Raw genomic sequence first — 13,899 nt, forward strand, 5'->3', positions numbered from 1 at the left:
CACACACATACACACTTACCCCCCCAACACACACACACACACACACCAATCGTTTAACCAACCAAACAAATCAATCATTTTATCAATCCATTATACCAGGTAATCTCAATGAACTCACCAACAGTCTTACCATATAATCCACATGAAAACATCAAATAATAATAAAGTCCTATTTCAGGTCAATGAAAAGGCCAGTGTTTTCTCGTTAATTTCTTTTTCAGATGTTTATTAAGGTTTGTTACAGCGGGATAGATATACTTAGACATGAAGAAGATGAACTAATTTCACTCTCCCGAATCCAAATGGATTTCTCCCATCAAAAACAGCAAACGATTATCAGAGATAATCGATGGTGTCCACAAGATGGCGGTAGAATCCACAGCTAAACTACATAAACAAATGACTGAAATTATTATTTTGCGAACCTGGTGCTATGCGCGTCTCCACATCCGCAAAGTTGTCTTCGTTGCTGCTGCCTGAAACTCACAGGTTGGTGTTCTTCTTCCTCTAGATATATCTTTTAATTTGAGCTATTCAGTCTCTCTCTCTTCATTATTATACATATATATTTTTTACAACAGTTAGAATTCTGGAATATCTATGTCATTCGTTGTGAATGCATGCTGTTACAATAATTTGCTGAATCGCACAATCCCTGCAACCATTTCAAGTAAAAAAAAATATATATACTCTGTCAGAGATCTGCCAAATTTAGGCAACTAAACTCAACCATGCGCCAATTCTTTCTACTTCAAAGGCCATGGTGACACGTTGTTGACATACTGCTCATACTCATACTGTCATTGTGACAGTTTTGGTCAGTTTTAGTTAGTGATTGATTCTATAACATTCTGTTCATCCCTTTGCAAAGTCACTGGATGAAAATGTGATAATAGCCCATTTATGTTGCATTGAATCTATTGCAAAACAGGTTTGAGATAAATTGGATGATATGGGCTGAAACTGAATCCTCAGTAATAATGGTAACCCTGTAATTACAGGCCATCCTGTAAAATACTAGTTTAGGCCACTTGAAGAATGAAGTCAGGACTGAAATGATGGCTAATATATTAGGACTTGATGCCAAAGGCTGTGTTGCATCTAAATGTGCTCTATGTCATGTATTTTGACAGGGTGTTATGTCACATAATGTGTGCTCTATGTATCTAGCTGTGTTCTGGAGTCCAGGGGAGTGGCTTCACAGTGTACATTCTCTCTAGTCAACTCCAGCACAAAGGTCTGTTTGTGTTCTGGCTACTGATTTACACCCTCTGTCTGTTGGCTTTTCAAGGTAGCTACACAAGTGTGTGTGTGTATGCGTGTGTGTGTGCGGGCGAGCGAGCGAGCGTGTTTAACTATACTTGTGGGGATCAGAAGTTCCCACAAGAATAGTAAACAAACTAAGACAAATGCAGTGGTGATTTTAACATGTAAATCTTGGTGGTGCAAAACTCCCCAATTTGTTTTATATGCAAAGCCATGACCCAGCATCCCTAAACAATACATCAAATTTCATGTGTTTTATATGCAAAGCCATGACCCAGCATCCCTAAACAATACATCAAATCTCATTTGTTTTAGATGCAAAGCCATGACCCAGCACAACACTAAACAATACATCAATCACATCAAATCTCATTTGTTTTAGATGCAAAGCCATGACCCAGCACAACACTAAACAATACATCAATCACATCACATCTCATTTGTTTTAGATGCAAAGCCATGACCCAACACAACACTAAACAATACATCAATCACATCATATCTCATTTGTTTTAGATGCAAAGCCATGACCCAGCATCCCTAAACAATACATCAAATCTCATTTGTTTTAGATGCAAAGCCATGACCCAGCACAACACTAAACAATACATCAATCACATCACATCTCATTTGTTTTAGATGCAAAGCCATGACCCAGCACAACACTAAACAATCCATCAATCACATCACATCTCATTTGTTTTAGATGCAAAGCCATGACCCAGCACAACACTAAACAATGCATCAATCACATCACATCTCATTTGTTTTAGATGCAAAGCCATGACCCAGCACAACACTAAACAATACATCAATCACATCACATCTCATTAGTCACATGCACCGAAGACAACAGGTGTAGACCTTACAGTGAAATGGTTACTTACAAGCCCTTAACCAACGATGCCGTTTTTTAAGAAAATACCACAAAAAAAAGTAATAGATAAGAATAACAAATAATTAAAGAGCAGGAGTAAATAACAATAGTGGGGCTGTATACAGGGGGTACCGGTACAGAGTGCGGGGGCACCGGTGTGGTAATCACCTACAATGACGTAATCCATTGCGAACCCACTTACTTGTCCGGTCTCAGTCTGTGTGGAGCAGACATGGAGACCTCCTTGACAGAGACAGAGAAGAGAGAACGTGCGAGAGGGATAGAAAGCAGTTGCTTCGAGAGTTTTCTCTACCTGAAAATAAATGATCTAAGTGATTGATAGTTGGTATTCAGCAGTCATAAAATGATGCCTTATTTACTTTGAAGAACTACTAAAATAGCGATTTTTGTCACACAACTTAGGCAGCAGCTCTATAGATGTGAGATGGTGACATGGAATGAAATAATAAAGTCATAAAATAAACAAATATTTTGCTAAAGTAAAGTATTGTGAATGACCGTTAATAAGTGATAAGCAGTAAGGGACAGTCACTACCATCATGGGACTTGTATTGTTTCATTCTGTGTTGTTACACAATTCAACCCACATAATGCATAGTGCATTTAATGTCCATTTTTTAAAAATCGAAACGGAAAACCATGATATAATGCATAGTGCATTTAATGTCCATTTTTTAAAAATCGAAACGGAAAACCATGATATAATGCATAGTGCATTTACATTTAATGTCCATTTTTTAAAAATCGAAACGGAAAACCATGATATTTAGAAAAAATGAGGAACCGAAACCAAACTGACCTCAAAAAGCACTATTTGCTCAGCACTTGTGTCCCCACAAGGTTAGTTAAACAAGACTGTGTGTGTTAACGTGTTCACGCTACACGTTCCCCAAGGGCACGTTCCCCAAGGGCACCCCCCCCCCTCCCGCTCAACTCAAAAAGTGGTGCACAGAATGCAAAAATATTCTTAGAAATATTGAACCTCCACACATTAACAAGTCCAATAGCTCAAATGAAAGATAAACACCTTGTTCATCTACCCAGCGAGTCAGATTTCTAAAATGTTTTACGGCGAAAACATAGCACATATGTATGTCAAACCACCACAAAGACACAGTCGATATGTAGCCATTTTGTCGAACAAAAGATGCAATCACAAACGCAGGATTAAAAGAAAAATAATTCACTAACCTTTTGAAAATCTTCATCAGATGACAGTAATAGGACATGTTACACAGTACATTTATGTTTTTTTTCAATAATATGCAATTTATATCCATAAATCTCCGTTTACATTGACGCCGTGTTCAGAAAATGCTAAAAAATGTCCAGAGAAATTATAGATAGCTCCGCCAGATAACGCCAGATAGCAGCAATACACATCATAAACTTTGACGAAATATACATGTTCTACATATAGTTAGAAAGATACACTGCTTCTTAATGCAATCGCTTTGTCACATTTCTTTTTAACGTTACAGAAATCGTTCACTATTCAATAATCTGAGACGCGCTCAGACATAAGCAATATTTCTCCGCTATGTTGGAGTCAACAAAAACACAAAATTACAACATAAATATTCCCTTACCTTTCATGGTCTTCGATCAGAATGTAGTGAAAGGAGTCATACTTACCCAATACATTGTTTGGTTTCAAGTCGTGTGTCTTTGTATTAGCATATGCTAACAGTTTCAGCTGAAATGAATCCAAAATGACTTCTGGTCCCGAACAGTTGCGCATCAAAACTTCAAAATTACATATTATATGTCGACTAAACTGGTCACACTAAGTGCAGAATCAAGCTTTAGGGTGTTATTAACGTACAAAACAATTCTCATTTCAAACGGACAATCTGACTTCTTCTCATGCAAGTTGGAACAAAGGAAGCTCTGTGCCAAACGCGCGCCTGAAAGCGCATGTATTTTCTCACGACACTCGCTATTTTGCCTGCCAAAGGGTCAAAGCTCGCGGGATTTGCACAATTAAACGCTCTACTGATAGAGGACATCTCGCGGAAGACATAGAAACTGTTCCCAGATCCATAGCTGGTTGGGAAGGGTGGGGGCGATGACGTGAGTTCTGCTGTGAGTTCTGCTATACATACAGACATAATTCAAATGGTTTTAGAGTGTTTTCTATTCAATAATTATTATTATATGCATATATTAGCAATTTTGGACAGATTTCTTTTCAGTTTACTATGGGCACACAATTCATCCAAAGGGGGCAGTATTGTCCCGAGCCTTAACAGGTTTTAATTAGTGTGTGTGTGTGTGTGTGTGAGCGTGACTTGATCCAAGTCCAGATTTTTCTTTCTGGTTACCCATGTTGGTTTACAATGAGCTGTACATGTATAAAGACACAGTGCAGTATAATGTCTGTGAACAGGTATCTCTATTGACCCAGCCTATCTACTGTGTTTATAATCATTTAACTACCTTGTATCAGACTGAAGATCACATTAGCCTTCTTCAGTTCTCAGATAAGTGTAGTTCGGCAAAACACATTCACAATCACACATACCTGTACTTACAGCATCTGTGAAGGTCAAGTTGCAGGGCTGCAAGTCAACAATGATGAACTTACCGTGTTCAATCACAGTCACCGGGATCTGTGAATGGGCCAGAGATGCATAATGTCAGTGACACAGTCATTATCTAGTTGTCTTGGCACCTAAAGAGCTAGGAGGAACACATTGGCAGACCTGTATTACAAGACTATCATGATATCACAACTGACATTCAGAAGTTGAGACGAGATGACGAGAGATGACATAGAGATGACATAGAGATGACATAGAGATGACAAAAAAAGAAGTGTTGCACCAACCACTCACCCTAACCCTGACCGTAACTCCAACCTAACCCTGACCGTAACTCCAACCAAACCCTGACCTTAACTCCAACCTAACCCTGACCTTAACCCTGACCTTAACTCCAACCTAACCCTGACCGTAACTCCAATCTAACCCTGACCTTAACCCTGACCTTAACTCCAACCTAACCCTGACCTTAACTCCAACCTAACCCTGACCTTAACTCCAACCTAACCCTGACCTTAACTCCAACCTAACCCTGACCTTAACCCTGACCTTACCTCCAACCTAACCCTGACCTTAACTCCAACCTAACCCTGACCTTTACCCTGACCTTAACCCTGACCGTAACTCCAACCTAATCCTGACCCTAACCCTGACCTTAACTCCACCTTAACCCTGACCTTAACCCTGACCGTAACCCCAACCTAACCCTGACCATAACCCCAACCTAACCCTGACCTTAACCCTGACCGTAATTCCAACCTAACCCTGACCTTAACCCTGACCTTAACCCCAACTTAACCCTGACCGTAATTCCAACCTAACCCTGACTTTAACCTTAACCATCACCATAGCCCCCTAACCCTGACCCTGACCTTAACCCTGATTGTAACCCCAACCTAACCTTGACCTTAACCCTGACCGTAACTCCAACCTAACCCCGACTTTAACCTTAACCATCACCATAGCCCCCTAACCCTGACCCTGACCTTAACCCTGACCGTAATCCCAAACTAACCCTGACCTTAACCGTAACCCCCTAACGCTGACCGTAACCCCAACCTAACCCTGACCTTAACCCTGACCTTAACCCTGACCGTAACTCCAACCTAACCCTGACCTTAACCCTTACCTTAACTCCAACCTAACCCTGACCCTGACCTTAACCCTTACCTTAACTCCAACCTAACCCTGACCTTAACTCCAACTTAACCCTGACCTTAACTCCAACCTAACCCTGACCTTAACCCTGACCGTAACCCTGACCTCAACCCTGACCGTAACTCCAACCTAACCCTGACCTCAACCCTGACCGTAACTCCAACCTAACCCTGACCTTAACCCTGACCGTAACTCCAACCTAACCCTGACCTTAACCCGGACCGTAACCCTGACCTTAACCCTGACCGTAACTCCAACCTAACCCTGACCTTTACTCCAACTTAACCCTGACCTTAACCCTGACCTTAACCCTGACCTTAACTCCAACCTAACTCTGACCGTAACTCCAACCTAACCCTGACCTTAACTCCAACCTAACCCTGACCTTAACTCCAACCTAACCCTGACCTTAACTCCAACCTAACCCTGACCTTAACTCCAACCTAACCCTGACCTTAACCCTGACCTTACCTCCAACCTAACCCTGACCTTACCTCCAACCTAACCCTGACCTTAACTCCAACCTAACCCTGACCTTTACCCTGACCTTAACCCTGACCGTAACTCCAACCTAATACTGACCCTAACCCTGACCTTAACTCCACCTTAACCCTGACCTTAACCCTGACCGTAACCCCAACCTAACAATGACCTTAACCCTGACCGTAACTCCAACCTAACCCTGACCGTAACCCTGACCTAACCCTGACCTTAACCCTGACCTTAACTCCAACCTAACCCTGACTTTAACCTTAACCATCACCATAGCCCCCTAACCCTGACCCTGACCTTAACCCTGACCGTAATCCCAACCTAACCCTGACCTTAACCTTAACCGTAACCCCCTAACGCTGACCGTAACCCCAACCTAACCCTGACCTTAACCCTGACCATAACCCTAGATGAAGAAAAACAAAACCATGTGATCAATAGTGAAAAAGTCACTATGGCTATCACATGATCATCCAGGCTAACCTCTGTGTCAAAGGGAGTGGACATTGTGAATGGTTACAGTAGATTGGGCTGAGGGGTGTAGAGAGGAGGGGGAGAGGGAGGAAATGAGTGAAATTTCAGAGATTGAGCACTGACTGAGAAAAGACAGACAGACAGGCAGACAGGACTGGACAGACATATAGAGGTGATAGGATAGTACAGTTGGAGTTTGACAAAGCTTTGGGTCAAGATGGGAGGTAAGTCTGTAGAGCTGCTAGCATACGGGAGGTTAACCTTTAAACTTCTCCATTAATGCAATAGAATATTGAAGTGTTACCTGGCTAAAAGATGAAAGCTTAAATAGGTTCACCCACACTAGCCACTTTCTGATGCTATCGTGACCACATTGGAGATGATGTCTTTCAGACATTCTACCTTGACTCAAGATCAGGTGGAACAGAATCTTCTACAGTGGTTGTACATCTATTCTCTTTTTAGTCGCTGCCTGATGAAAACCTGTAACTTAGTCGATTTGTTATTGTTTTTACCTTTATTGAAAGTGGTAACACCCCTCAGTGTACGCTGAACATATATGACATTTTTATTTAAATTTAGCTTCTGTAATTTCACAACTGCATGTTTGTTAATTGTAAAAATAGCTTCTTTTTTTTCCTGAAAAGTTGATATTTTGGAGATCAGACAGCGATGTTTTATTCCAAGGTCATATGACTCATAGAAGTCACTGATGCAAAGCAAGTTTTCTACAGTCCTCAGCAGAATGTTTCTAGTCTGCTTATCATCATTCAGGAAGCATCAAGCGTAATATCGTAAAAATGTTATTGTATGAATTTTGGTTGTGTTATAATAGTTATTGTTGGTTGTTTGGTGGTTAAATGTTGAGGGCTGTATACCAGAATTAGGCAGTTAGATTTGCATTGCCAGGAGTTGACCCAGAGCACAGTGGTGGTTGGTCAGGATAACCTAAGGTTCATTGACTGTCCAGGAACATGTGCGCGTGTACGCACACACACACACACGCACACACACACACACACCTCCTCACACATAGAACACTTTCGGCTAGTGTCAGTATGTCTTGTCCACACACCCAACCATATCTCTCCGTCTCTCCTCTATGGAAAGCATGCACTGATCTGTACATTGCAACACAGTGTTGGGACCTAATCTCAGCCTTACAGTCAGCCAGAACAGGTGTCGGTTTTGGTCAGTAACGTTTCAGTCCGTTTCTGTTTGTGAGTGTGTGAATTATTGATGGGGCTAAAAATCGATACAGTTACATATGGCAATATTATTGGTGGAAGATATTATATTGATATTTGACTCCAAGTATTTTTAGCTACTGTAGGCAGCGTTATCTAGCACTAGTTGGCAGTACCAGCGTCAAAACTCAGGTTTTCATCCTATCGCTTGTTCTCCATTTTCTTTTTAAATAGAGAGCCAACATGTTTTCAGCATGACTGATCAAAATTCATTTTCTGATGCTCTCTCTTGTCCCTCTGCAGCAGACATAGTGAGCAATATGTCTGGAACCTCAAATCGCAATAAAACTGCAGTCTCTAATCGCAATACATGTAGAATCGTGAGAATCACAATACATATCGTATCGGCACCTAAGTATTGTAATTATTTCATTTAGAGAGGTGTGTGCGATGTGTCAGAGGTAGAGCTCTGTGGAACACTTAATAATGTGTACAGCAGGGCATCGGAATTGGGTCGAGAGAGAGAGAGAGAGAGAGAGAGAGAGAGAGAGAGAGAGAGAGAGAGAGAGAGAGAGAGAGAGAGAGAGAGAGAGAGAGAGAGAGAGAGAGAGAGAGAGAGAGAGAGAGAGAGAGAGAGAGAGAGAGAGAGAGAGAGAGAGAGAGAGAGAGAGAGAGAGAGAGAGAGAGAGAGAGAGAGAGAGAGAGAGAGAGAGAGAGAGAGAGAGAGAGAGAGAGAGAGAGAGAGAGAGAGAGAGAGAGAGAGAGAGAGAGAGAGAGAGAGAGAGAGAGAGAGAGAGAGAGAGAGAGAGGTGCGCCTACACATCCCACATACACACAGACTGACAAGTACATCACAGACCTCAACAAGCTAAGAGGTCTCTCTCTCTCCCCTGTGTCTCTCGCACTCCCCCTCTCTGTCTCTTCAGATCACAAACAACACACCTACTCATTCAATGATTTTTCTTTATTAGTACTATTTACTACATTTTAGAATAATAGTGAAGACGTGAAAGATATGAAATAACACACAATGGAATCATGTAGTAACCAAAAAAAGTGTTAAATAAATCAAAATGTATTTTATATTTGATATTCTTCAAAGTAGCCACCCTTTGTCTTGATGACAGCTTTGCCCACTATTGCCATTCTCTCAACCAGCTTCATGAGGTAGTCACCTGGAATGCATTTCAATTAACAGGTGGCCTTGTTAAAAGTTAATTTGCGGAATTTCTTTCCTTCTTAATGCTTTTGAGCCAATCCGCTGTGTTGTAGGGGTGGTATACAGAAGATTTGGTGAAAAAACAAGTCCATATTATGGAAAGAACAGCTCAAATAAGCAAAGAGAAACGACAGTCCATCATTACTTTAAGACATGAAGGTCAGTTAGTACGGAACATTTCAAGAACTTTGAACATTTCTTCAAGTGCAGTCGCAAAAACCATCAAGCGCTGTGATGAAACTGTCTCTCATGAGAACCGCCACAGGAAAGGAAGACCCAGAGTGACCTCTGCTGCAGAGGATAAGTGAATTAGAGTTACCAGACTCAGAAATTTCAACCCAAATAAATGCTTCACAGTGTTCAAGTAACAGACACATCAACTGTTCAGAGGAGACTGCATGACTCAAACCTTCATGGTCGAGATGCTGCAAAGAAACCACTACTAAAGGACACCAATAATAAGAAGAGACTTGCTTGGGCCAAGAGACACGAGCAATCAACAATAGACTGGTGGAATTCTGTCCTTCGGTCTGATGAGTCCAAATTTGAGATTTTTGGTTCCAACCGCCGTGTCTTTGTGAGACGCAGACTAGGTAAACGGACGATCTCCTCATGTGTGGTTACCCCCATGATAAAGCACTGTTGTGATTTATTTAGAATTCAAGGAAAACTTAAACAGCATGGCTACCACAGCATTCTGCAGCGATACACCATCCCATCTGGTTTGCACTTAGTGGGACTATCATTTGTTTTTCAACGGGACAATGACCCAACACACCTCCAGGCTGTGTAAGGGCTATTTTACCAAGAAGGAGAGCAATGAAGTGCTGCATCAGATGACCTGGCCTCCACAATCACCCGACCTCAACCCAATTGAGATGGTTTGGGATGAGTTGGACCGCAGAGTGAAGGAAAAGCAGCCAACAAGTGCTCAGCATATGTGGGAACTCCTTCAAGACTGTTGGAAAAGCATTCCAGGTGAATCTGGTTGAGAGAATGCCAAGAGTGTGCAAAGCTGTCATCAAGACAAAGGGTGGCTACTTTGAAAAATCTAGAAACATATTTTGATTTGTTTAACACTTTCTTGGTTGCTACATGATTCCATATGTGTTATTTCATAGTGTTAATTTCTTCACTAGTATTTTACAATGTAGAAAATAGTACTAATAAAGAATGGTTTGTTTGTAGACACCAGCACCCAGACAGACTGTGCATCTGATGTGTGTGTTAATTTAAAACAGACTCCAAATTAGAACCATTTGTCAGATTGCTTCTTGTCTCCAGAATGTCACTGTATACGATTTCCATGTTAGGTTGTAAATGTCATGTAGTGGCCAGTCACAGCATCTGTCCTGTATGGCAGTATGATGCATGTCACGTGACGTTAGCCCCTTCCCCACACACACTCACACCCTCTCTTGAATGTCACTGTTCAGAATGCTGCATGTTAACCTTCTCCAACCTTAGTTCTGTCAGTCTGAGGCCATCTCAACAAGCTAAGAGACCTCTGAGACCTCAACAAGCTAAGAGGTCTCTCTCTCCCCCGTGTCTCTCTCACTCTCTCCTCTCTCTCTCTCTCTCTCTCTCTCTCTCTCTCTCTCTCTCTCTCTCTCTCTCTCTCTCTCTCTCTCTCTCAATTCAAAAGGTTTACATTACCAAAGTAAGTGGAATAGACAAAACAAACAAAACGGAAATAAACCTTAGGAAATTAACAGTAAACATTATGCTCACAAAAGTTTTAAAAAACATAGACATTTCTCTCTCTCTTAGCTCGTATCAGACGTTACTCTGACGTCATGCCCCTCCCAGACTCCTTCATCCAGAAGCAGCAGCTGGACGCCAGCATGGCCGACACCTTCCTGGAGCACCTGTGTCTGCTGGACATCGACCAGGAGCCAATCACAGCCCGCAACACAAGCATCATCTGCACCATCGGTGAGTTAAATAACGAATCATCTGCACCATCGGTGAGTTAAATAACGAATCATCTGCATCATCGGTGAGTTAAATAACGAATCATCTGCACCATCGGTGAGTTAAATAACGAATCACCTGCACCACGTGTCAGAACTCATTCCACGGAGGCCTGAGTGTCTGCGAGCTTTCGCTCTGCCCTTCGCTCTGCCCTCTGTACTTGATGGGTGAATTAAGGTCACTAATTAGTAAGGAACTCCCCTCACCCGGATGTCTAGGTCTTAAGTGAAAGGAAAAAACAAAAACCTGTAGACACTCAGCCCTCTGTGGAATGAGTTTGACACCCCTGATCTACGCAATCGGTGAGTTAAATAACCAAATCATCTGCACCATCAGTGAGTTAAATAACCAATCATCTGCACCATCAGTGAGTTAAATAACCAAATCATCTGCACCATCAGTGAGTTAAATAACCAATCATCTGCACCATCAGTGAGTTAATTAATCACAGCTGCACCCTTGGTGAGTTAAATAACCACATCTGCACCATCAGTCAGTTAAATAACCAATCAGCTGCACCATCGGTGAGTTAAATAACCACATCTGCACCATCAGTGAGTTAAATAACCACATCTGCACCATCAGTGAGTTAAATAACCAATCAGCTGCACCATCAGTGAGTTAAATAACCACATCTGCACCATCAGTGAGTTAAATAACCAATCAGCTGCATCATTGGTGAGTTAAATAACCAATCAGCTGCATCATTGGTGAGTTAAGTAACTGCATCTGCTCCATCAGTGAGTTAAATAACCAATCATCTGCACCGTCAGTGAGTTAAATAACCAATCATCTGCACCGTCAGTGAGTTAAATAACCAATCATCTGCACCGTCAGTGAGTTAAATAATCAATCATCTGCACCATCAGTGAGTTAAATAATCAATCATCTGCGCCATCAGTGAGTTAAATAACCAATCAGCTGCACCATTGGTGAGTTAGATGACCACATCTGCACCATCAGCGAGTTAAATAACCACATCTGCACCATCAGTGAGTTAAATAACCAATCAGCTGCACCATTGGTGAGTTAGATGACCACATCTGCACAATCAGTGAGTTAAATAACCAATCAGCTGCACCATCAGTGAGTTAAATAACCAAACAGCTGCACCATTGGTGAGTTAAATAACCAATCAGCTGCATCATTGGTGAGTTAAATAACCAATCAGCTGCATCATTGGTGAGTTAGATGACCACATCTGCACCATCAGCAAGTTAAATAACCACATCTGCACCATCAGTGAGTTAAATAACCAATCATCTGCACCATCAGTGAGTTAAATAACCACATCTGCACCATCAGTGAGTTAAATAACCAATCAGCTGCACCATCAGTGAGTTAATTAACCACAGCTGCACCCTTGGTGAGTTAAATAACCACATCTGCACCATCAGTGAGTTAAATAACCAATCAGCTGCACCATCAGTGAGTTAAATAACCAATCAGCTGCACCATCAGTGAGTTAAATAACCACATCTGCACCATCAGTGAGTTAAATAACCAATCAGCTGCATCATTGGTGAGTTAAATAACCAATCAGCTGCATCATTGGTGAGTTAAGTAACTGCATCTGCTCCATCAGTGAGTTAAATAACCAATCATCTGCACCGTCAGTGAGTTAAATAACCAATCATCTGCACCGTCAGTGAGTTAAATAACCAATCATCTGCACCGTCAGTGAGTTAAATAATCAATCATCTGCACCATCAGTGAGTTAAATAATCAATCATCTGCGCCATCAGTGAGTTAAATAACCAATCAGCTGCACCATTGGTGAGTTAGATGACCACATCTGCACCATCAGCGAGTTAAATAACCACATCTGCACCATCAGTGAGTTAAATAACCAATCAGCTGCACCATTGGTGAGTTAGATGACCACATCTGCACAATCAGTGAGTTAAATAACCAATCAGCTGCACCATCAGTGAGTTAAATAACCAAACAGCTGCACCATTGGTGAGTTAAATAACCAATCAGCTGAATCATTGGTGAGTTAAATAACCAATCAGCTGCATCATTGGTGAGTTAGATGACCACATCTGCACCATCAGCAAGTTAAATAACCACATCTGCACCATCAGTGAGTTAAATAACCAATCATCTGCACCATCAGTGAGTTAAATAACCACATCTGCACCATCAGTGAGTTAAATAACCAATCAGCTGCACCATCAGTGAGTTAATTAACCACAGCTGCACCCTTGGTGAGTTAAATAACCACATCTGCACCATCAGTGAGTTAAATAACCAATCAGCTGCACCATTGGTGAGTTAAATAACCAATCATCTGCACCATTGGTGAGTTAAATAACCAATCAGCTGCATCATTGGTGAGTTAGATGACCACATCTGCACCATCAGCGAGTTAAATAACCACATCTGCACCATCAGTGAGTTAAATAACCAATCATCTGAACCATCAGTGAGTTAAATAACCAATCAGCTGCACCATCAGTGAGTTAAATAACCAATCAGCTGCACCATCAGTGAGTTAAATAACCACATCTGCACCATCAGTGAGTTAAATAACCAATCAGCTGCATCATTGGTGAGTTAAATAACCAATCAACTGCATCATTGGTGAGTTAAATAACTACATCTGCACCATCAGTGAGTTAAATAACCACATCTGCACCATCAGTGAGTTAAATAACCAATCAGCTGCACCATTGGTGAGTTAGA

General features: G+C 41.5%; 1 protein-coding gene across 4 annotated transcripts in view; it reads left to right on the forward strand.

Annotated features, from left to right (window-relative positions):
- Positions 1-404: 404 nt before the first annotated feature.
- The window catches only part of LOC135520676 (pyruvate kinase PKM-like), a 26,535-nt gene continuing 13,040 nt past the window's right edge, over positions 405-13,899 (forward strand). The window contains exons 1-2 of one of the 4 annotated variants that reach the window (XM_064946400.1): positions 405-489; positions 11,008-11,172. In XM_064946400.1, coding sequence (XP_064802472.1) covers positions 11,034-11,172 — 139 coding nt within the window. In that variant the 5' untranslated portion in view covers positions 405-489; positions 11,008-11,033. Of the gene's footprint in view, positions 490-1,216; positions 1,238-6,943; positions 7,056-10,886; positions 10,898-11,007; positions 11,173-13,899 lie in introns of those variants that run through there. The other 3 variants (XM_064946401.1, XM_064946399.1, XM_064946402.1) reach the window with 3 other exon arrangements.

Source organism: Oncorhynchus masou, chromosome 29 (genome assembly GCF_036934945.1).
Source record: "Oncorhynchus masou masou isolate Uvic2021 chromosome 29, UVic_Omas_1.1, whole genome shotgun sequence".
NCBI lineage: Eukaryota > Metazoa > Chordata > Actinopteri > Salmoniformes > Salmonidae > Oncorhynchus > Oncorhynchus masou.